This window comes from Mus musculus, chromosome 8 (assembly GCF_000001635.26).
Source record: "Mus musculus strain C57BL/6J chromosome 8, GRCm38.p6 C57BL/6J".
In the NCBI taxonomy this organism is placed as follows: domain Eukaryota; kingdom Metazoa; phylum Chordata; class Mammalia; order Rodentia; family Muridae; genus Mus; species Mus musculus.
The window spans coordinates 107,345,248-107,370,742 of NC_000074.6; the positions used below are offsets into that span (position 1 = coordinate 107,345,248).

The following is a 25,495-nucleotide window of genomic DNA, read 5'->3' on the forward strand; positions in this document are numbered from 1 at the left end:
AAATAGAAGGGTAGAAGTATTAGTTATATAATAAAAAAACAAATGTCTAATTGGGCCATAAGCCAAGTAGTACTTAGATAACATTTGAATTTTTTATTTATCTGGTTGATTTTGTCTTTCTGAGATTATGTTTCACTATAACTCAGGCTGACCAGGAACTCAATATGTTGTCCACGCCAGTCTTGAATTCAAGGCAAGCCTCCTGTCTCCTGAGTGCTTGAATTATAGATGTGAGCCAGCATGCCTGGGTAAATTTTGGTTTGAGAGATGTGAGTATGTTCTGAAAAGAAAAAAAATATCTGCAGGTCATTAGTTATCTTCCTCCTTTGTTTAATAGTGATAGTAGATTCATCCAAAAATGCATTATTAAGAAGAAATTTTAAAGTAAATGCAAAAAAATAGTAGAAATTATTATGAACTTCACCAGGCATGGTAGCACATTCTTTTAACTCCAGCATTTAGGAGGCAGAGACTGGCAGCTCTAATATAAATTAGAGGCCAATCATAGTCTTCATAGCAAGCATAGAGAGTTCCAGGACAGACAGAACTATATGGTGAGCACTTGTCTGAAAACATAAGAACATGGAAATAAGGGTTTTTTTTCCTCTTGGTTTTTGACAGTGTTTCTTGGTATAGCTCTGGCTGTCCTGGAACTCACTCTGTGGACCAGGCTGGCCTCAAACTCAGAAATTCACCTGCCTCTGCCTCCCAAGCACTGGGATTAAAGGTGTGTGTCACTGCTGCTCAGCTCAGAAAATAAGATTCTTAAAATTATCAGAATTACCTTTTCAGAACTCTGACTTAAAGTAAAAATTTATCACTTGGTACTTTTATTATAAAGAATATTATTGTTTGAAAATAGAAAAAAACCAAACAAACATGAACTGCCATTCATTTCATACTTAAATGAAATCATGATTGAAACTCGGGATTGGGAAATGTGTCTTTGAGCATTTGTTCCTGTCTTACCACACTAATCCATCTGCAACCAATCCCTCAAATCCAGTAACAACCTCAAGATAAGTACCAGGCAAGAGAGAAATTCAGGTTTTGTTTTGTGTATATTTAGCTGGATATTTTCATAGTTTAGTCAGTATTTTTCATCTGATTACCTGCCTTTATGTTGTGCTTGGTCTAAGTACTTACATATTTATTTATATATATATTAATTATTGATTAATTGCCTGACTGTGATAGGGAATGAAAATGACTGCCCTCAACAGTTCATTTGTTCATTCACTCAGCAGACACTTATTCCCTTTCAAGTGCTGAGACCGGTCCAGGTATTGCCAACTAGTTCTGTAGTAACTACATTCCATTAGAACTTTACATATTCTCTGCTAAACTATTACATAATCCATTTGTAGAAGACATCACAATAGATATACACTTCCTTATTTCTTTAATTATTTGCCTGATTATGATAATCTCTGCACTATGCTAATATAATGGAATAGAAAAGATTGACTTTTATAATTTTTTTGTATCCTTTATCAACAGCTTCAGTGTGTTTATTGTAAGATGCATTTTCTATTACAACTATTATTCTGAATATGAACTATCATTTATTTATGAGAGTTTTGTTAGAGGTGTATAATGATCACATATCTTACTTTAAGCAAACACTTCTTATCATAGATGATGTTCTGGCCTAGGATTTAATGATTCAGTCTTTGAACTCCATTTTCCTGTCATTTGTTTGGCCGCCTTTCAAATACTTCCCTCAAACTGCTTAAGTAGTAAAATTTATCACATATATTCTCATTGATGATGAAGATGTTGCCATTAATACAATGCAGTGGTGGTAGCAGATCCTGAATAATCTATATACTGTCTGGGCAATTGTGTATCCATTCCCAACTTATGCAAATAGGTTATTTGACAGTTTAGCATTAGCACATCTAAATAATTAAAATGTAGTTATTGTAGTACTAATACAGTAGTTTTTTGTAAAGACCCAGTTTTTATTTAATTTTTGTTTTGAAGCTAGCCTTTAATTGAGCCATCTCTCCAGTGTTCCCCATCCCTCACTTATTTTTCATTCTTTATAGTTTTGGTTTTTGTTTTGGTTTGGTTTTTTGTTTTGTTTTTTTGAGGCAGGCCTCTATAAAGTCATGTAACTCACAGAGATCCACCTACCTGCCTCTGCTGTGATTCTGACTTCAGTTTTTCTTTATAAGAAAATGTTTGGGCTGGGTGTGTGGCTTGGGTGGAGTACTAGCCTAGCATTTGTGAGCTCCTAGGTTCAGTCACAAAAAAAAAGAGAGGAAGGAAAAGGAAAGTTTTACCTATTTTCCTTTATGCTTAAATTATTTCTCCATTCAGTTTTAAATACATTATTTGATTTTGAATGTCTAGTTCATAATGAGTTTATTTGAAATGCTAACTAGTGTTTATGATGCATGTTATCTGTTTCCAGCTGGAAGGCCATAATGAACCAGTGGTGTTGCAGGTATTTGTGGGCAATGATTCTGGTCGAGTAAAACCACATGGATTCTATCAGGCCTGTAGAGTAACTGGGCGAAATACAACTCCCTGCAAAGAAGTGGACATTGAAGGTACCACTGTTATAGAAGTTGGTCTTGATCCTAGCAACAACATGACACTGGCGTAAGTACTTTAATAAATTCCCCCTCCCTTTTTTTGTTTGTTTAAGATTTATTTATTATGTGTACAGCATTCTGGCTGCATACATGGCTGCAGGTCAAAAGAGGGCACCAGCTCTCACTATAGATGGTTGTGAGCCACCATGTGGTTGCTGGGAATTGAACTCAGGACCTCTAGGAGGAGCAACCAGTGAGTGCTCTTAACCACTGAGCCATCTCTCCAGCCTCCCCCATCTCCCCCCCTTTTTTTTTTAAACAAAATTTTGTAAGTTACTCTGATTAGCCTAGAACCCTCTGTGTAGACCAGGCTGGCCTCAAATTCACAGAGATCTGCCACCTGAATGCTAGGATTAAAGATGTGATCCACTGTGCCTGGCAGCTTTTTATGTTTTATTTATTTGTTAGTTTATTGAGTTTTTGTTGTTTTGGGGGGATTTTTTTTTTTTTGGTTTGTTTCTTTTTTTGTTTTGTTTTTTGTTTTATAGATAGGCTCTTTCTACATTGTGCCCTGGCTGTCCTAGAACTAATGTGTAGACCACTGGACCACCCTCTGCCTCCTGAGTCCTGGGATTTAAAGTGTGCACCACCATACCTGGCTCTTAGCAAATTTTAAAATAGATTTATTTTACTTATGTGTATGCTATATCCCTATGTGAGTTTCTGTGCAATATGTGTGTGCAGTTGCCCACAGAAACAAGAGGAAGATATTGGATCTCCTGGAACTAGAATGACCAACCTACATAGCTGCTAGGAACCCAACCAAGCAGCAAGTGCTCTTAACCTCTGAGCCATCTCTCTTAGCTCCCAAGAATTTTTTTTATTATATTATATTCTTATGATAATCATGAAAATACTGGGTTTCTCTTTGAGGCCCTGGCTATCCTGGAACTGACTCTGTAGACCAGACTGGTCTCAAATTTATAGAGATGCACCTGCCCCTGCCTTCTGAGTGCTGGGATTAAAGGTTTGCACCACCACCACAGGATGATTTTCTTAGGACCTTATTAAAATGTTTTAAATAGAACAATCTGTTCTTACAGGACTATAGAGATGGCTCAGCCGTTAAAAGCTAGGATCACTCCAAAAAGACAAAAGGGCTTCTTCCAGAATGGTTTCAGACTGAATTGCATTCAAGTTTTGCTTTCCTAAAGAGTTCCCAAAGCAGGGAAATAAAGGCCAAAGAACATGCTGGCTTTTTTAGAAGATAAGATCAAGACTTGCTTATTGAAATTTTAATTAATATACTAAAAATAAAAATTGTATGGTCAGGGGTCTGGGGATATAGCTTAGTTGGTGTAGTACTTGTCTAGTTATGAGTAAAGCTCGAGGTTGGACCCCAGCACTACATGACCTCTGTGTGGTGGTGCATGTCTATAGCCCAAACGCTCTGAGGTGGAGGCAAGAGAGCCAGAAGTTCAAGGTCATACTTGACTATGTAGTTGTTTGTACTCTATTTCTAAAAGAAAACAGAAAAAATATACACTTCAAAATTTGACCTAGAGAAATGGCTCAGAGGGTAAAAGCACCTGCCACCAATCCCGATAACCTGGTTTTGATACTAGAACCCAAATGGTAGGAGAGTACTGAGTCACAAAAGGTTGTCTTCTGAGCCCCACACAGACCTTGCTGTGCATGCTCCCAACAATGGATGGATGATGTTTTAAAAATTCTACAAATAATAGCTATTATATTGTTTGTTTGTTTGTTTTGAAACAGGCTTTCCAAAAAAAAAAAAAAAAAAAGATAGACAGGGTCTCTCTGTATAGTTCTGGCTATCCTGGATTTCCCTGTGTTGACCATGATGGCCTTGAACTCACAGCGATCTTTCTGCCTCTACCTTCGGATTGTTGGGATAGAAGGTGGTATGCACTGTCATAACCAGCAAATTACCATTTTAATGTTTATCTTTCCAGGTTTTTGTTTGGTTTTGTTTTTTACAAACTTGAGGTATTATTTTGTAATCTGCTTTTTAGTTAATTTAGGAATGTTTTACAATTTTCATTAACTGTTACTATGTAATTTTCTACTGCAGGATGTAGTTGCTAATTTTTGAAAAAGCATAACTCATTCTGGTTTTTTTAAACATTTTGCTTTATGTTTATGGAAGTTTTGCCTGTATGTCTGTGCACTACTTACATGCCTGGTACCCACAGAGGCTAGAAGAGGGCATCACATCCTCTGGAACTGGAGTTATAGACAGTTGTGAGCTTTCATGTAGGTGCTAGAAACTAAGCCATGGTCCTCTGGAAGAGCAACCAATGTTCTTAACTACTGAACCATCTCTCCACCTCCTCATTCTTTTTTTAATATCTGAATTAGCTGCAAAAAAGAAAGTCTTTTTTTAAAAAAAGCACCAGAATACAGAATAGAGGCCAGAAAGATAGTTTATTAGTTAAGAACACTCATGACTCTTCTAGAAGACAAGGGTTTTAGATCCCAACACCTACATGGCAGCTTACAGTTGGCTTTAACTCTAATTCCAAGAGATCTGATGCCCTTCTCCAGCTTCAGGGACACCAGACACATATGGAATCAAATATACACATAAAATTAATCAATTAATTAGTTAATACATGACAAATACATATAGTATGTACTTTTTTTTTTTTCAAGACAGAGTCTCACAATGTAGCTTGGCTATCCTGGAACTCACTATGTTGACCAGGCTAGCCTCAAAATTCAGATCCCCATGCCTCTGCCTCCTGAGTGCTAGGATTAAAGGCATGGGACACCATGCCTGGCAAAAATAAATGTTTTTTAAAAGCACAGAATAAGTCTTATTCTTATATTTATATTGTAGGCTATTACTTATGTTTCTATTTTTAAAGATTTATTTATTTTATGTATATGCGTACACTGTTGCTGTCTTCAGACGCACCAGAAGAGGGCATCTGATCCCATTACAGATGGCTATGAGCCACCATGTGATTGCTGGGAATTGAACTCAGGACCTCTGGAAGAGCAGTCAGTGCTCTTAACCATTGAGCCGTCTCTCCAGCCCCCACTTATATTCATATTTTAAAAATAATTTTGTTTACTGATTTTTTTCCCATGCAGAAAATTAACAAGATTAGGGGCTTTGAATATTTAAAATTTATCCATTGGTATTTTGTGAGTTTGGACCTTATGTCTATTAAATATTCAAAGAATTAATAAGAATCAGCTTTTCTTCTTTTCTTTTCTTTTTTTTTTTTTTTTAAACCTTAAGACAGAATTTCTGTGTGTACTAGCCCTAACTATCTGGAACTCACTCTGTAGACTAGAACTCACAGAGATGCACCTGCTTCTGCCTCCTGAGTGCTGGGATTGAAGGTGTGCACCACCACTGTCTGGCCAAGAATCAGCCTTTTTAAAAAGGAAACTTGTCATAAAATGTTGACTATTGCCAGGTGATGGGCTTTAATCCCAACACTCAAGAATCAGAGGCAGGTGGATCTCTCTTTGTGTTTGAAGCCAGCCTGGTGTATGGAACAAGTTCCAGGTCAAGGTCACACAAAGAAACCCTGTTTCAGAGACAGAAAACATACTGTTTATATAACGAGAGTGTCACTTGGTATATTTTCTCTGTTTTAGGGTGGACTGTGTTGGAATATTGAAGCTGAGGAATGCCGATGTTGAAGCCAGAATTGGAATTGCTGGATCTAAGAAAAAGAGCACTCGTGCCAGATTGGTTTTTCGAGTTAATATCACAAGGAAAGATGGCTCTACTCTGACATTGCAGACACCTTCTTCCCCCATTTTATGCAGTAAGTAAGAAAATAGGAAGATGCTAGATATGTGAAGAGTTCTTAGGTTTATCATGTCAATTTTTCAGATAACTGTAAATTTTAATGTTTTATACTTCAGCTTTTATGGTCATGTTGAACTTGAAACATTTGTAGCCAAGAGCACACAAGTGGCAAGCACTCATGTTCCTAGCCACTTGGAATGCTAAAGCATGAAAATACTGTGAACCCAGAAGTTAAAGTCTAGGCTGGAGAAAGCAGCACATCTCTGTCTCTTCGACCAAAAACAAAGTTGTAGTCAGCTGGGTATGGTGGCACAAACTATAATCTTAGGGACTAGGAGCAGAAACAAGAAGACTGCCATGAATGTAGGCCAGCCTATTCAGAAAGACAAGATCTGTCTCAGAAAAACTGACAAAAAATGGTTGTGTTAGTTTTTAGGCAAAACTAAAGATGATCTTGGGAGGTAGGGCCAAAAAGATCAGGAGTACAGGTCATCCTTAGCTACATTGTGAGATTAAGGACAGCCCGGGCTACTGGAAATTTATCTTAGAATATAAAGATATTAGAATACATTGGAAAGATACTTAGCTGTGTATAGTTTCCTATTATTATCATATACTGAATTTTAAAAGTAATTTAAGGGCTGGAGAGAAGGCTCATAAGTTAAGAGCACTGGTTGATCTTCTAGAGGACCTATTTTTTTTAATGTATTTTTTAAAGAATTATTTATTTTATGTATATGAGTATACTGCAGCTGTCTTCAGACACACCAGAAGAAGGCATTGGATCCCATTACAGATGGTTGTGAGCCACCATGTGGTTGCTGGGATTTGAACTCAGGACCTCTGAAAGAGCAGTCAGTGCTCTTAACCGCTGAGCCATCTCTCCAGTCCGAAGACCTAAATTTGATTCCTAGCAACCACAGGGCAGCTTACAACTATCTGTAATTTCAGTCCTTGGGAATCGAGTCTGTTGCACTTATGTGCACTTATGTTTTGCCTACATGTTCCATCTCCATGGGCACTTCATATGTGTGGTGTACAGATATACATTCAGGCAAAACACATAAAATTAAATTTTAAAAAATTTAATTTGAGGGCTGTCAAGATGGCTCAACAAGTAAAAGCACATTTTGTCAAACCCTGACCTGAGTTGGCTCCTTGGATCCCACATGGCACAGAGGACTGACTCCCACAGATGTGGTGCACATACACTGAATAAATAAACCACAGTATAACTTGAAAAATATGTTATGTGAGTTGAACTGGAGATTGTAACACTTAAAGTAGCCTGGATTGGTTTCTGAGCAAATAAGTCATTTAAATAGGATGCCAGGAGTAAAAGAGAATGGCACGTCACAAAAAAATTTTAAAAAAATTAAAAATAAAAATAAAATAAAAACAAGCCAGGTGCTGGTGGCGAGTGCCTTTAATCCCAGCAATCCCAGCACTCAGGAGGCAGAGGCAGGCGGATTTCTGAGTTCAAGGCCAGCCTGGTCTACAAAGTGAGTTCCAGGACAGTCAGGGCTACACAGAGAAACCCTGTCTCGAAAAAGCCAAAGGGGGGCGGGGGGGGGGAAGAATGGCACATCACATTTCTTATTACAAGTTGTGGTTGTACAGCACAATGCTTGTAAATGAGAAACCTAACTCCGATCCCTAACTTTAGTATAGAAAGAAAAAAAGTGAAAGTATGCCTTTGAGTTCAATGATGTGCCTTTTACTTTTATAGTTTTTATTTATTTCAAGCAGTAAATGGGACAATTTTTTTCTTTTCTTAATTATTAAAGATCCATTTGCCGGGCGTGGTAGCGCACGTCTTTAATCCCAGCACTCGGGAGGCAGAGGCAGGCGGATTTCTGAGTTCGAGGACAGCCTGGTCTACAAAGTGAGTTCCAGGACAGCCAGGGCTACACAGAGAAACCCTGTCTCGAAAAACAAAAAAAAAAAAAAAAAAAAAAGATCCATTTATCTTATACTTATGTGCACATACATTTTGCCTACATGTATGTTTGTGCACCGTGTATTTATCTAGTGATTGTGGAGGTCAGAAAAGGACATCAGATCCCCTGGATCTGAAATTACAATTATGTGTCATAATGTGGGTGCTGGGAGCCAAACCTGGACCTCTACAAGAGCAGCCAGTACTCTTTACTGCTTAGCCATCTCTCCAGCTCTGAGAATTTTTGTTTTTGTTTTGTTTTGTTTTTGTTTTGAGCAGGGCTTCTCCATGTAGCCCTTGCTGTCCTGGAACTTGTTCTTAGATCAGACTGGCCTCAAACTCACAGATTCACCTGCCTCTGCCCTCTGCCCAGATTAAAGGTGTATGCTGCCACTGCCCAGCTATTTCTGGAGGTTTTTCTTGAGGATTATTTGGATTATTTTCTTTGGCAAGGAGGTCCTTGTTCTGTTTTTTTTTTTTTTGTTTTTGTTTTTTTGGGGGGGTTGTTTTTTTGTTTGTTTGTTTGTTTCGAGACAGGGTTTCTCTGTATAGCCCTGACTGTCCTAGAACTCACTCTGAAGACCAGGTTGGCCTCGAACTCAGAACTCTGCCTGCCTCTGCCTCCCAAGTGCTGGGATCAAAGACATGCGCCACCACTGCTCAGCAGCAAGGGGGTCCTTGATAGTAACCTATAATTCAAGGTCATTCTGCCTCAGATTCTATTTTATGTGTGTAAGTGTGTTTGTGTTTGTGTGGACAAGTATGCCTACAGGTACATGTGCATGTGTACAGCATCTGTCTTTCTTATCTCTACCTATATATTTGAGACTTGGTCTCTCACAGAACCTAAATGTATAGGTTTGTCTAGGCTGGCTGACCAGTGAGCTCCAGGATCCTCTTTTCTCTGCCTCCAGCACTGGGGCTGCAGATATGCACTGCCACACTGGCTTTTATGTGAGTGCTAAGAATCCAAACTCAGATCCTAGTACTTGCATGGCACTTTACCCAGTGACTCATGTGACTCATATTCCCACCTTTATCTCAGCCGGGGTTACAGGCCTGATTGGTATTTTTTATAACTTATATATGACTTCAAAACAGAAAAGAGATGTTCCATTCAGTTGAATTTCATGTTATTTTATTATAGATATTATGATCTTGCTAGTCCCCCTTGGTCATTTAAACCCTTTTTTTTTAAATTGTATTTAGTTTTTTCAAATTATCATAGCTATTCTTTACCTTAGCAAACACCCAAATTTTATGTTCATTTATTTATTGTGGATGTTTGTGTCTGTGTTTATGTGTACATGTGTGTATGTGTTTGATTGTATGTATGCCACTGTGCACATCTGAAGTTAGAAGATTGCTTGTAGGGATGAATGGGTTCTTTCCTCCCACCATGTGAATTCTGGGACTCTAATTGGGTCATTAGAGCCATTGCATCACAGAATTTTTAAGAAAGATTTTTAATTTTTTAATTTATTTAATTTGTGCATGGGTGTTTTGCATGAGAGACAGAGACAGATTGAGAGAGAGAGAGAGAGAGAGAGAGAGAGAGAGAGAGTGTGTGTGTGTGTGTGTGTGTGTGTGTGTGTGTGTGTGTGTCACACCATGCCTGGTGGCCAGAGGCCAGAAGAAGGCATCAGATTCCCTGGAACAGTAGTTACAATGTTTGTGAACTGCTATGTGGGTGCTGGGAATTAAACCTGACAACTTGAGTTTTATCCTCTGCTTCCACATAGTAGAAGTGAAGAACTGACTCCCATAGGTTGTTCTCTGACCACCTACCCACTGTGGTGTATGTACATGTACACATACACAGAGAGACAGGTGGTCCAAAATAAATAAAATGTAATAATAAAAAAAGAAAACAAAAATTAATGATCTACAAAAACAATTCATAAAAGTGGATTTATGATTACAAGTTGTTTTCAGATAAGAATTAAGGGTTGGTGGCTCTTCTATGTAAAACTTACATATGTGTATCCACAGCTCAGCCAGCAGGAGTTCCTGAGATCTTAAAGAAAAGCTTGCATAGCTGTTCAGTGAAAGGAGAGGAAGAAGTATTTTTAATTGGGAAAAACTTTCTGAAAGGAACTAAAGTTATTTTCCAGGAAAATGTTTCTGGTAAGTAGACATATAAGTGGTAAAGAGTGTTCCATGTTTCATTTGTTATAAAAATACAGTTATAACTACAAAATGAAAACGTTAAAAAAAATTATAAGTCGCTGTTTTTATTTCCATCAGATGAAAACTCTTGGAAATCAGAAGCTGAAATTGACATGGAGTTATTCCATCAGGTATAAACTTTTTAATAATTTGTTCTTTACTTGGCAATTAATTCATTTTTGTTCAGATAAGGTAGCTCAATTATTTGAGGTTCCTTCCAGTTCTGACATCTTATTCATTCCTTAATATAATCAGGTGACCCTGCTCTGCATGACCAGCAGTCATGGCCTCTAGAGCACTCTTGTCAGTCAGACCCCAACACCAAGCTTGTGAAGATGCTCGCAGAAGGCTGCCAGCTTACTCCGTTCTCCCTGAGGGAGAAGGGAGCTCTGCTCTCAAGTCTGTTCTTTCTGGAGTTCTAATTTACTTCTTAAGTACCTATTTCCACTACCAGCTGAAGCCTTATTACTCCAGAGGATACTTTCGTATGCTGTGAATGTGCTTTAGTTTGCTGTTGTTTCTATTTTGGACAGGGTCTCACTTGGTACATGTTTTAGGTTCTGGCATACTAGTTAGATTAATGTAATCTCCCTTTATTTTAGTACTCTCTCCCCTTTATTGTCCTTTCCTTATCTCCTTCTCTCCTACTTGTTTCTTTTCTCCCTCTTTCCCTTCTATCCATTTGTCTATTCTTTGTCTGAGGAATAGGATGTACCTACTCCTACATCCTTTATTTGCTTTGATGTAAGGTCTCCTGTAGTCTAGGCTGGTTGTGAACTCACTATATAGCCAAGGATGGCCATGATTTTCTGCCTCTGCTTACCACGTATTGGGATCACAAACATGTGTCATTAACCTGGTTTCTACAGTACTGAGGATTACACTCAGGGCTTCATGCATGTTAAATAAGCACCCTACCAACTGAGCTATGTCCATCTTTAGTTCAAAAATGAAATAATAATTAAACAATTAAATTTATAATGATATACTTATATAATATAAATAATATATTTAAAATAAGATAATGATGAATAATTCAATAGTAAAACTTTTTAAATTTACTGTTAGTATTTTATATGTCATGTAGGCACATATGACATGTAGTGTGTAAGTCAAGACAGATTTATGGACTTGACTCTATTCTTCACCATGTGATCCAGATATCAAATTCAAGTCATCAGGTTTGTGTGACAAGTGCAATGCTAGAGGTCCTTAGAGGGTTGGGTTTTGTTTGTTTATTGTATAGGATGTAGGTGGGTGTGGTGTATGTGTGTAGTGGCAGTCAGAGGACAACTCTGGAGTCAGTTCTCTCCTTCTGACCTCTGCAGACCCTGGACTTTTTCAGCAAGTATTTTTACCCAGTGAGCCATCCTAGCCCAGACTTAAAGTTTTTGTCTGCAAATAACTTTATAAACAAACTAAATCATAACATGATAGGTCATTGGTTCTGTGGTTTTGTTCATTTTTAATTTTTTATTTTATTTCAAAGAGAGGAATGAGTTAAGTGCCTTTCTGGGAAATATTTTCTTAGACTAGAATTAGAACTGGTATCTTGGAGAGCTGACCTAGAGATTGTAGCAAATGGAGAACAGAAGTGAAATATTAGAGAGAGAAGAAGGTATTGAAATGAAATAAAACTTTGTAGTTGGACATGGTGACACACACACCTGTAAAACCGAGCATTTAGAGGTTGAGGCAGGACTAAGACTTTCAGGCCAGGTTGGTAAGAATTCACAAATGACATCTGAGTACTTGTATGTATGGTACTATTGTCTTGACAGATTGTGGGACAGAACACCCTAGATCTTTGTGAAGCTTCTATTTTTGTTGTTCTAGAGAGAGAGAAAGCAGAGAGGTTGAGGCAGGACTAAGACTTTCAGGCCAGGTTGGTAAGAATTCACAAATGACATCTGAGTACTTGTATGTATGGTACTATTGTCTTGACAGATTGTGGGACAGAACACCCTAGATCTTTGTGAAGCTTCTATTTTTGTTGTTCTAGAGAGAGAGAAAGCAGTCAGTAATTTCAAGTGCTTAAAAAGTACTGTTATTTATGGGTCTGGAGAAATGGCTCAGTGGTTAAGAGCACCAACTGCTCTTCCAGAGGTTCTGAGTTAAATTCCCAGTAACCACATGGTGGCTCACAGCCATATGTAATAGGATCTGACGCCCTCTTCTGGTGTGTCTGAAGACACTACAGTGTACTCATGTAAGTAAAATAAATGTGACTGGGTTAAAGAGAGTACTGCTTTAAAAGTATAGACGGGAGTGGAAGGGAAGACTACAAAGGTGGCATTTGTTTGAGACCTGGGTATAGGTTAGGAACTTGCCATCTGAGAAGATGAAAATATTATAGTTGGAGAGAACAAGTCTGAGATAAAGCTGAAGTTAGTAATTAAAAGGACCATGGTGAGAGTAGGAATGAGATGAAGTTGGCTAAGCAGGAACCTTGTAGACTGTTGTAAAAATGAGGGCTTTACTATGAACGGCATACTAAGATGAATGACATGCACGTACCAACCTGAGCTTTAAAGCATCCTTTTTTGTTTGACATAGTGACCCACACCTAATCTCAGCATGTAGGAGTATGAATGAAGTAGAAAGATCTGAGGATTGAGACAGGACTGAGCTCCATAGCAAGACCTGACTCAAAAAATCTATTGTGGCTTTTTTCTTTGCTTTGTTTTGTTTTGTTTTTCAAGACAGAGTTTCTCTGTGTAGCTCTGGCTGTCCTGCTCACTTTGTAGACCAGGCTGGCCTCAAACTCAGAAATCTGCCTGCCTCTACCTCCCAAGTGCTGGGATTAAAGGTGTGCACCACCACTGCCCGACCTGTAGCTTTTTTCTAATCAAACTTCTAAATTGTTCAGATAACAGGAAATTTACCATTTTTTTTCTTAAACATTGACTTACTATCTGATTCTTATATTTTTCCTTAATTAGAACCATCTTATTGTGAAGGTTCCTCCGTATCATGACCAACATATAACTTTGCCTGTATCAGTGGGAATATATGTTGTGACCAATGCTGGAAGATCTCATGATGTTCAGCCATTTACGTACACTCCGGATCCAGGTATGTCAGAATGAACAGTTCTGAACTAAAAGGAATAATTAAATTCTATACCTTTAAAAAAGTTTGAAGTCTAGACAGCCAAAACATGAAGCCCTACTAATTTGGAGATGAGTAATATTTTATAAAAAGACAGCTACCAAATGCTACTGTTACTCTGAGAATCATTTCCACTTGTTCTCTCATAATAAGAGAGGAGAGAGTGCTTAAGCCCTGATGCTCCAGAGTTAGTCACAGGTCACTTTCTAGTACTATCACTGTTATTGAGTGTCTCTTAAATGCAGGAAGGTGAAACTCAAAACTGGGAAATTGCTAAAGTTTGTCTGGTTTATGAGATCTCTCCCCCATCCCCACCATCATGTTGGGGTTGATTCCAAGGCTTTATGTATGCTAACCACATGCTTGACCACTGAACTATACACCTCTGATCACAGGGTTTCTCTGTGTAGCCCTGGATGTCCTGGAACTTGCTCTGTAGACCAGTCTGGCCTCAAGCTCAGATCTCACTGCCTCTGCCTCCTTAGTGGTGGGATTAAAGGTGTGTGCCACCATTGCCCAGAAATAATAAATGTTTTAAATGTAATTTAAGCATTTAATGATTTAGAAAGCAGACCACAAAAGCAACTGAAATGTTTAAAATTTATTTATTTAGCCAAAATGTAACTTCTGAGTTATTTGCCTATTTTGTTTAGTTACCTGAAAAATTAAGAAAGCCTCTGACAAAAATGGGAAGATCATTTTGGAAATGAAAATGAATGGCTTGTTGCATTGCCAGGAGGCTCAGTTTCTGCTGCAGTTGTTATTGGTTCAGTTTGTTCTAATATGAAGACTATTTCAGAATTAGCAGTTCTGCTACTGTTATTAACCTGTAGTCCTGCTACAGGCTATTGATAATGTTATTCCCACATATTTCAGGACCCAGTGAGACAGAAGGTGAGGGAAAGTAAGAAAGCTTCTGCTCAGGCAGGAAAGTGTTTGCCTCACAAGCATAAGGACTTGAGTTGATTTCCAACATCCACATAAAAAGCAGTTCTGAAGCTGGGCGGTGGTAGCACACACCTTTAATCCCAGCACTCGGGAGGCAGAGGCAGGTGGTTTCTGAGTTCGAGGCCAGCCTGGTCTACAGAGTGAGTTCCAGGACAGCCAGGGCTACACAGAGAAACCCTGTCTCAAAAAAAACAAAAAAACAAAAAAAACAAAAACAAAAACAAAACATTGAAAGCCAGGCTGGATGATTCCAGTTTGTCACCTCAGCAGTCAAGAGCCTGATGCACTAAGATTGCCGGTTTGAGGACAACCTGGGCCACATAGGAATACTTTACTTCATAACAAAACAAACAAGCCTTGACAAATAAAAATTAAGATGTGTTTTAGATAAAAGTAACAGGCTAGGTGCTCAGTGTGGTAATGACCTAGGAGCCTGAGTTCAGTTCCTGAGACCCATGTGGTAGAGGAGAACCAATTTGACCACCACATATATTCTGTTGTACATGTGTATACATGTACACAGACAATAAGTAAATGTAATTTTATGACCAAAATGCAAGTTGGAGAGGAAAGGGTTTGTTTTATTTGGCTTATACTTCCATATTGCTGTTCATCAGCAAAAGTAGTCAGGACAGAAGAAACTCAAACTCAAACAATGCAGGAACCTGGAGGCAGGAGCTGATGCAGAGGCCATGGAGGGATGCTACTTACTGGCTTGCTTCCCCTGGCTTGCTCAGCCTACTTTCTTATAGAACCCAGGACCATCAGCCCAGGGATGGAACTATTCACAATGGGCCGGGCCCTCTCACATCGATCACTAATTAAGAAAATGCCTTACATTTGGATCTTATAGAGGCATCTTCTCAATTGAGGTTTCTTCCTTTTAGATAACTCTAGTTTGTGTGTGTCAAGTTGACATGAGACTAGCCAAAACAGTGGTTAAGAGCACTTGTTGCTTTTGCAGAGAACCCAGGTTCAATTCCCAACACCCACATTGTGGTTTCACACAAGTATAGTAGTAATCACAGCACTGGCGAGATGGAGACAGGAAGATCACTGAGGCTTACTAAATCTATCACCTTCTGGTTGGGCTAGGTCACAGTGGTTCTCAACCTTCCAAATGCTGCAGCCCTTTAATACATTTCCTTATGTTGTAATAACCCCAACTATAAAATTATTTTGTTGCTACTTAACTGCAATTTTGCTACTCTTATCATAATATAAATATCTGATATACAGAATGTCTTGTATATTACCCTGTGGAGGTCCCTACCCATGGCTTGAGAACCACCAGGTTTAGGAAACCTTCTCTCAAAAAAAAAAAAAAAAAAGGTGGAAGAGAATCCATGAAATTTCAAAAATCAAAAATGACAGTAATAAAAATAATGACCATTTGAATCAGAACCTACTCATTTGCAGTTTAACATTATTATTTAGAAATGATCTCTGTTCTTCAGCTCCTTAAGTCAAAAGCTGTTATGGAAGATTTAATCAACATGACTAGGTATAGTAACCTTGTGGTTCTCTGTTAGTGCTAGCAAAGATTCTTTTTCAAAGTTTTACTGAAAGAATAGTCATAATATTAGAGACCTAGTCTGTTCATCATGTGTGTTTTAATTTACTTTAAATATTGACAAGTGTTTTCCAGTTGGTACTTTTTAATAAACTTACATAGGTAAGTGATAACTTTTTTTCTTGCTAGTGCTCTAATGTAGCTGTTAAGTGTTAAATGTCTGATATTTGGTGTCAGTCTTCCATTCATGTATTAAACAGATTCTTAAAGTTTTCTGTTTTGGTAAGTGATATATTTTATCTGCTTATAGATAAGTATATTTTAGAGAGTAGTCTGCTGGTTATAAAAAATTAACCTAGGGTTCTAGTAAACAAGCCAATGACATGCTAAGAAATTACTCCAATTAAAGATTATTAGAATATGTATTTTACCAAAATGAATAAATTGAACAAAATATATGACTTTTATTTTTAATATCAGCAGCTGGTGCTTTGAATGTAAATGTGAAAAAGGAGATATCTAGTCCAGCAAGACCTTGCTCTTTTGAAGAAGCCATGAAAGGTAACAAGTTGATTTTTCTCAAAAACTAATTTTGCCCTCCTGTGTGTTTACCAGCAAAACCTTAATGCTTTGTTTTCTCTGATCTAATGTGATACTTAGCAAGGTGTTTTCCAAATTATAAAATAAATACTTGTTTAACTTCACTGATGCAGAGACTTATTTTTCAACTTGATATTTCCCTTCATTTAGCATATAAAAACAAAACAAAAACCCATAATAGACCAGACATGGTGGTGCATACTTGTAATCCTAGCACTTGGGAGGCAAGGGGATCATGAGTTCAAAATTACCAAGACCTTGTCTCAAAATAACAACTAATATGTTTGAGTAGAGGAGTGTGGTTTCTTCAGTTTAACCCTTATGGGCCTTCAAGATGGCTCAGTGGATAAGGTACTTGCCACCAGTTCCAATGACCTGGGTTTAATCCCCAAAACACACGGGGATTGTGGAAAAAGGGGACCAACTCTCACAAGTAGCTGACCTTCACATGTATCATGGCAGTTGGATACCCACACATACACACAAGATAAATATATAAATAGAAAAACACCAAAATAAAGCCCAAATCCCATAAAAGTAATGAGAATAAGTCATACAGTTGTGCTTTTTACTGAGACTGAAGAGACTAAAATATGAACTGTAGGTGTTTGAAGAGTTACTTTGGGATCTAACCATTCTTAAGTCTGACATGTTTATTTACTTCTCTACCAATTTAAAAAACATCAAAACAGTGAAGACCAGGAGTGATAGATAGCACATTCCTACAGTGTCTTGTTTTGTTTTGTTTTTTTCTTTCTTTTTTTTTCCGAGATAGGGTTTCTCTGTGTAGCCCTGGCTGTTCTGGCACTCACTCTGTAGACCAGGCTGGCCTCTAACTCAGAAATCCACCTGCCTCTGCCTCCCGAGTGCTGGGATTAAAGGCGTGCGCCACCACTACCCGGCATTCCTACAGTGTCAGTGCTCTGGTATCTGAGACAGAAATTTCATGCACTCAAGACCCATCTAGCCTTTATACTAAGACTTGTCTCCAAAAACCCAAGTTCAAAAGAAGCAATGGTTATAAACCAACTTAAGTTTGTTACAATGTGGTAAGGCAGATTATTGTCCACAATTACAGTATGTGGTGATGGTGCTTTTATGCCTTTATCTATGAAGATACAGATTACACAATGACACAGTTCTATAATTCATGAGTCAGTCTGCCTCCAGAAATGGCAACAGTGGATCCCAGTGCATCATCCCTGTGCCATACCACACAACAGCAAGTCAGCCTTCTCTGTACTGACAATCCATGCAAGCTCAGTTATTTCCTTTCTCTTACCCAGCCCAGAAGCACTAGCACTCCACCTAACTAGAACACCTAAGCTAGGGATCTTACAGCTTTCTACCTACTAACAAAAGCCAGTCTAAGCTAATGAGAGCCAGGTGTGGAAGCCCATGCTTTTAATGCCAGCACTTGTGAGGCAGAGGTAGGTAGATTTTTGTGAGTTGCCTGGTCTACATAGTAAGTTCCAAGACAGCCAGGGCTATGTAGAGACCCCATCTAAAAAAAAAAAAAAACAACAACAACAACAACAAAAAACAAATAAAAATGCCAGCCAAGTGTCAGAAAGCCAACTAGACATCAGTATCCCAGTTTGTCACACACACCCAGAGGTAGCAGAGGCAGCCCATGTAGATGATTCTCTACTCTAATATCACCAGCAGTGATAGATTAGAAAGCCTGCTGCCACTGTGATACCAAAGAAACATATAAGAAAAATGCTTTCCTCACTTCTCTAAAGACACCAATAACCAGGAAAGCACTTCCCACTAGGTAGGCAATACCAGACACAGATCAGGTAGAGTTAGGAATAACCAGACCAGATAACCCAAAATTGAACTAAGCTGTCACTGAAAGTAAGCCAGAACCTGTGCAAGTTAAACAAGATGAGCACGGTAAACATGCTTATATTAGTTTAAGTGGAACTACGTCTCCTAACACAAAAATCCGACGTGGCTTTGAAATAGTTTTTAAAACATTTGTTATATTAGGAACCAAGAAAAATCACATGAGAAAAGATAACTGATATGAATCATTAAGGAAGGTGTTGGAACTATCTAACAAAATGATAGACCATGAAATTAATGCAACAGGTAATTCTTAATTTCTTGAAAGTCAAAACTAAAAATAGAAAATTTTAGTAAAGAACGGGGAGATATTTTTAAAAGAACCAAATAGAAATTACAGAACAGAAAACTACAGATTTTTTGTTGTTGTTGCTAGTTATATTTTATTGAAACTGGGGGAAATTATGTCTTCCAGTGTATAGTGGAATCAAATAAGAAATCAGCAATAAAGTAGAGACAGGGAGGATCTCTCTGAGGCACCCTGGTCTAATAGTGAATTCCAGAACTACATAGACCCTGTCTCAGAAAGGGAGGTGGTAGGGGAGAATGAAAAAAGAAATCAGTAATAAAGGAAATAGGAAAATCTTCACATTAAAGTTTTGAGCCTGGTGGTGGTGATGGCACGTGGCTTTAATCCCAGCACTCAGAAAACAGAGAAAAGACAAAGTTTTGAGCTGAGGATGTGGCTTACAGTAAGCAAAGTGCTTGCTAACAGACTGAGGTCCTGGGTTGGCTCTCCAGCATTGCATAAACCAGGTGTGGTGTTGCACACCTGTAATCCGAGTGCTTGAAAAGTAAAGGCAGGAGTATCCGAAGTTCAAGGTTATCTTTGGCTTTAAGTTTAAGCCACCCTGGGAAACATGAGAGTCTATCTCAAAGAAGAGTGCAGGTGGCTGGAGAGATGGCTTAGTGATTAAGAGCACTTGCTGCTCCTGCAGAAGATCCAGGTTCCATTCCACCACCTCATGGCAGCTCACAGCCATCTGTTCCAGGGGAGCCAATGCCCTCTCTTGACCTTTATGGTTGCATGGTGCACATACCTGCTAGCAGGCAGAACACTCATATGTTTAAAGTAAAAAGAAATAAATATTTGTTAAAGAGAGCATAGGTATCAAAAGGAAATTTAGAAATAAACTGAATAAAGATAAAAAATAATGGCTTTGAAAGTTTGTGAGATACTAGGCATAGTGGCATGTGAACTGTAATGCTAGCACCCTGGAGAAAGGAAGAGAAATGTTTGAGACCAGCATGAGCTGTATAATAGCAAAACCCCATCTGTGGTTCTTTCTGTAGTCTCAAAGTAATAAGAATTTGAGTCTCAAACTTGTACATCAGGCGTTAGCTGCATGATCAATTCACAGACTGTCACTAGCTGGAACAGTAGACTCCATAAAGTACCAATGGCAAACTCGAGGAAAAGTTGCAAAGGAGAAAGGAAATGAGTGAAAGGGGGGTGGGAGTTGAGTGGAAAGGTGGTAATTGGCTCTCCTAGCTGTAAATCATAGCGAGCTATTGAAATTGGAGGTTGGTGAGGGGGCACATGGTTTAGAAATGCATTTAATTGCAATTGTACCACCTTGAATTGTTCAAGTTTCTAAAACACTGATTCAGAGAACAAAATTTGTAAATTACTTTATATATTCTTGAATTCTTGCTGAGAAATACTTCAATAATCTCAGTCTTCAAAAGGTTGGAATGCTGGATTGTACCTATGTGTTCAACCTCCTGGAGTAAACATACAATCTGTATGCTAAATACTCTTAAGACATGATCCCTGTTGCATGGTGTATAACCCCAGACACTTAGACACGGCTTGTGGGATACAGCTGATAGCTGAACCAGTTCAGTTTATTACTTGACCTATAAGCTGTAGGTATTTCTGTAGTGGTGGAGCTCTCCTCTAGATTGCAGGTGATCCTAGGTTTTATTCCCCAGCACGGTACCACATAAGTAAACCTGGCTTCTCTTCAGGCCAGTCACACTTGCGTAAAGGGAGGTTAGGTAGGAGTAGGGATATAACAGTGGGCAGAATGCCTGCCTAGGATGCATTAAGCCCTGGGCTCAATAATTGTCTCTGCATATAGCAGACATGGTGGCTCACACATGTAATTCCAAGCGAAGACAGAAGGATCAAAAATTTGAGATCATCCTACGTTACATATCTAGTTTGAGGCCATCCTGGACTACATGAGAGTTTCTCAAAAATAGGGTAAGCATAAATGTATCATGGATTATAATCATGATATAATCTATCCAAAATAGACATTTAACCCAGGTATGGTGGTGTAGCACACATATACTTTGAGCTCTTAGGGGTTGAGGTAGGAAGATGACAAGTTTGAGGCCAGCCTAGGCTGTATAGAGACTACTTCAAACAAACAAACAAACAAACTAGATTTAAACCATGGCCTATAGTAAGCAGATTGCTTCTTATGGTTTACAACTTTCTCTTTTATGTGTATAGCAATGAAAACGACTGGATGTAACGTAGATAAGGTGACTATCCTTCCTAATGCCCTGATCACTCCACTCATATCAAGCAGTATGATTAAGACTGAAGATGTTACTCCAATGGAAGTAACTTCAGAAAAAAGATCTTCCCCAATTTTTCAGGTAAGTTATGTAATGAATGCCCCATATCTCTCTCATATACGAAAAATAGCTATATTCCCCTTTCTTGTTTTGTTGGCATCTGTTTTCCATGAGATGTGGTTAATGAATTTTGCTTTTCAGAGCAAATGCTTTATAGGTCAGTAAAATTGCTTACAAAGTAACTTCAGGACACATTTTGATAAGAGGAGGAATTCATTCCCATGAGATGAAGTACTACAAGTTGGTTTTAGGACTAAGGAATCAAAGATGTGAGATTAAGGCCAACCTGGGCTACAGAGGAAGACCCTGCCCCCAAAATGAGTTGATTTAATGAAAGCACCAATTTTAGCATTTTCAGAAGTAGCAGCATTTTGATTATGGTTCCTTCTCTACTCTCTTTTTAATTCTCCTCTTGTTTTCCCCATTGCAGTGTTACTGATGATCCACAATATGGAATTCTTGAACTTACATAGTTGTAGTTACACACAAACTATCAGATTAATGTTCTCTTGTTATTCTTATTTGGCTAAGCATATCAATAACTGCTTTTTCTGCTTGTTTGGTTATCTTTACAATACTGAAAGTCAGATATTGTCATAAAGAATCAGTCTTACACTGACTTCTAGTGATACTGTAGAGTAGAAAGCTTATTCTGTGTGTAATCTTAGAAATAATTTTTGGAGTAATATATGTGATTATTTAATTTATATGTGCATATTGTTTGTGGCTTTTTATTTTTTAGACTACAAAGAGCATTGGATCAACCCAGCAAACCTTAGAAACTATTTCTAACATAGCGGGGGGTGCACCCTTCTCCTCACCGTCGTCATCTTCCCACTTAACTCCTGAAAGTGAGAATCAGCAGCAGCTTCAGCCCAAGGCATACAACCCAGAGACCCTGACAACTATCCAGACACAGGACATCTCACAGCCCGGGACCTTTCCCGCAGTTTCTGCTGCTAGTCAGCTGCCCAGCAGCGATGCACTACTGCAGCAGGCAACACAGTTTCAGACAAGAGAAGCTCAGTCCAGAGACACAATACAGTCAGATACAGTGGTTAACTTGTCACAGTTAACTGAAGCATCACAGCAGCAGCAATCCCCACTACAAGAACAAGCACAAACGTTACAGCAGCAGATACCATCAAATATTTTTCCATCGCCAAGCAGTGTCAGCCAGCTCCAGAGTACTATTCAGCAGCTGCAAGCAGGAAGTTTCACAGGCAGCGCTGCTGGCGGCAGGAGTGGAAGCGTTGATTTGGTCCAGCAGGTTTTAGAGGCACAACAGCAGTTATCGTCTGTTCTGTTTTCTACTCCAGATGGGAATGAGAATGTTCAAGAACAGCTTAATGCAGACATTTTCCAAGTCAGTCAAATTCAAAATAGTGTAAGCCCTGGAATGTTTTCTTCAGCGGAGTCTGCAGTTCACACTAGACCAGATAACTTACTACCTGGGAGGGCTGACAGCGTCCATCAACAGACTGAAAATACACTGTCTAATCAGCAGCAGCAGCAACAGCAGCAGCAGCAAGTGATGGAGTCATCAGCTGCAATGGTGATGGAGATGCAGCAGAGCATTTGCCAAGCAGCTGCCCAGATCCAGTCAGAGCTGTTTCCTTCAGCTGCTTCAGCAAGTGGAAGCCTTCAGCAGTCTCCAGTTTACCAGCAGCCTTCTCACATGATGAGTGCACTGCCTACCAACGAGGACATGCAGATGCAGTGTGAGCTGTTCTCGTCTCCCCCTGCAGCTTCTGGAAACGAAACTTCCACAACCACCACGCCACAGGTGGCAACCCCTGGCTCCACCATGTTTCAGACACCAAGTTCAGGAGATGGAGAAGAAACTGGAGCACAAGCAAAACAGATTCAGAACAGCGTCTTTCAGACAATGGTCCAAATGCAGCGCAGTGGTGACAGCCAACCTCAAGTAAACCTCTTTTCATCTACAAAAAATATAATGAGTGTTCAGAATAATGGTACCCAGCAACAAGGGAATAGCTTGTTCCAGCAAGGGAGCGAGATGATGTCACTTCAGTCTGGGAACTTTTTGCAGCAGTCCTCTCATTCACAGGCTCAGCTCTTTCATCCTCAAAATCCTATTGCTGATGCTCAGAACCTTTCCCAGGAAACTCAAGGTTCAATTTTTCATAGTCCAAATCCTATTGTCCACAGTCAAACTTCCACAGCATCCTCTGAACAACTGCAGCCTTCAATGTTTCACTCTCAGAATACCATTGCTGTGTTACAGGGCTCTTCAGTTCCTCAAGACCAGCAGTCACCCAACATATTTCTTTCCCAAAGTTCTATCAATAATCTTCAAACTAACACAGTAGCCCAAGAAGAGCAGATTTCATTTTTTGCAGCACAGAACTCAATTTCTCCACTTCAGTCAACATCAAACACTGAGCAGCAAGCTGCTTTCCAACAGCAGCCTCCAATCTCACACATCCAGACCCCTATTCTTTCCCAGGAACAGGCACAACCCTCTCAGCAAGGGTTATTTCAGCCTCAGGTGGCCCTTGGCTCCCTGCCTCCTAATCCAATGCCTCAAAACCAGCAAGGTCCAATTTTCCAAACACAGCGCCCAATAGTTGGCATGCAGAGTAACTCTCCATCCCAGGAGCAGCAGCAGCAGCAACAGCAGCAACAGCAGCAGCAGCAACAGCAACAACAACAGCAACAGAGCATTTTATTCAGTAATCAGAATGCCATGGCTACAATGGCCTCCCAGAAGCAGCCACCACCAAACATGATGTTTAGCCCAAACCAGAACCCAATGGCTAGTCAGGAGCAGCAGAACCAGTCAATTTTTCACCAGCAAAGTAATATGGCCCCAATGAACCAAGAGCAGCAGCCCATGCAATTTCAGAATCAGCCTACGGTTTCCTCACTTCAGAACCCAGGTCCTACGCAGTCTGAGTCACCACAGACCTCCTTGTTCCATAGCTCTCCTCAGATCCAGTTGGTTCAAGGGTCACCTAGTTCTCAAGATCAGCAAGTAACACTCTTCCTCTCTCCAGCATCCATGTCTGCATTGCAAACCAGTATAAACCAACCAGACATGCAGCAGTCTCCTCTTTATTCCCCGCAGAACAACATCCCTGGAATCCAAGGAAGCACTTCTTCACCCCAGCCACAGGCTACTTTATTTCACAACACTACAGGAGGCACAATAAACCAAATACAAAATTCTCCTGGCTCATCTCAGCAGACTTCAGGAATGTTCTTATTTGGCATTCAAAATAGTAAGGAACTCAAATTTCTCAGTATCATTTGAAATGTTCAGATCATTATAAGGAAGCATAAGGCACAGTAGTTTCAAAGCAGAGTGGAATTCCACCAGCTAAAGACTGAGCCTTGGACACGTTATTTGCCCTTTATAGGCATGAATTTCCATATTTTCAGAAGTAATTATTTTAGACTGGTCATATTGGTGCATGCCTGTAATCCTAGCCCTTCAGAGGTGTAGGCAGGAGGATCAGGAATTCAAAGTCATCTGTGGCTCCATAGTGTTTGAGTCTAGCCTAGGGTACATGAGACCTTATCTCAGAAACAGACACCAAAAAAAAGTGATAGTTTTTATACCTCACAAAGATGTTAAGAGGTTTAAATGAAAAGATATGTACAAATGTGTGTACCGTTTTATGACATTAATTTGAAAGGAAATGAAAGTATCTTAGCCAATTAAGTTGTTTCTAAAAAGCTAGGCACCCACTTTTCATCTGTTACGTCAAGTAATTAAATAATACTTTTATTTGTATGACTGCATTTATTTAGAGGTAAGGTCTCACTATTTAGTCATGGTTGTTCTGGAACTCACTGTGTAGACCAGCTGGCCTTGAACTCACAAGGTTCACTTGCTGTTCTTCCCAAATGCTGAGATTAAAGGTGTGCTCCACCATACGCAATTTCAGTAGTACTTTTATATATGGTTATAGGAATCCCAAGATAGATTCTAGTGTTGTATTGTGAAAACCATTTTGTTAGACTGTCAAGCACTTTAGTTTTAGTAATGTAGATCAGCATAGTAATAAATTTCTGCTGGCAACTAAAAAGTGTTTTTTCAGAAATCTTAACTAATCAGATGTTTCTGATTTCGCTGTCTTTTCAGATTGTAGTCAGCTTTTAACCTCCGGACCAGCTACATTGCCAGATCAGCTGATGGCCATAAATCAGCAGGGCCAACCACAAAATGAGGGCCAATCTTCTGTGACAACACTTCTTTCTCAGCAAATGCCAGAGACTTCCCCACTGGCCTCCTCTGTGAACAGCAGTCAGAACATGGAAAAGATTGATTTGCTTGTTTCATTGCAAAGCCAAGGGAACAATTTAACCGGCTCCTTTTAGTGAGATGTAAGTATTACATTTGGTCTCTTAGTGAAAAGCGTTACTAAATTTTACTCACAACAGACTCGGATTAGGAGCACTGTTTAGCT

General features: G+C 39.1%; 1 protein-coding gene and 1 long non-coding RNA gene across 17 annotated transcripts in view; both read left to right on the forward strand.

The window, feature by feature from the left end:
- Nucleotides 1-25,495, forward strand: part of Nfat5 (nuclear factor of activated T cells 5) — an 86,083-nt gene that overhangs the window by 51,813 nt on the left and 8,775 nt on the right. For 13 of the 16 annotated variants that reach the window (XM_030243681.1, XM_030243682.1, XM_006531195.3 and 10 more), the window contains 9 exons: nucleotides 2,420-2,610; nucleotides 6,180-6,352; nucleotides 10,268-10,402; nucleotides 10,523-10,575; nucleotides 13,387-13,519; nucleotides 16,497-16,577; nucleotides 20,932-21,080; nucleotides 21,802-24,304; nucleotides 25,171-25,412. In XM_030243681.1, the coding sequence (XP_030099541.1) occupies nucleotides 2,420-2,610; nucleotides 6,180-6,352; nucleotides 10,268-10,402; nucleotides 10,523-10,575; nucleotides 13,387-13,519; nucleotides 16,497-16,577; nucleotides 20,932-21,080; nucleotides 21,802-24,304; nucleotides 25,171-25,406 (3,654 nt within the window). In that variant the 3' untranslated portion in view covers nucleotides 25,407-25,412. The remainder of the gene's footprint in view (nucleotides 1-2,419; nucleotides 2,611-6,179; nucleotides 6,353-10,267; nucleotides 10,403-10,522; nucleotides 10,576-13,386; nucleotides 13,520-16,496; nucleotides 16,578-20,931; nucleotides 21,081-21,801; nucleotides 24,305-25,170; nucleotides 25,413-25,495) is intronic. The other 3 variants (XM_030243679.1, XM_006531191.4, NM_001286260.1) reach the window with 2 other exon arrangements.
- On the forward strand, nucleotides 11,459-12,792 carry Gm51546. The gene is made up of 2 exons (XR_003947446.1): nucleotides 11,459-12,133; nucleotides 12,300-12,792. It is a non-coding gene; the product is annotated as a predicted gene, 51546 (long non-coding RNA).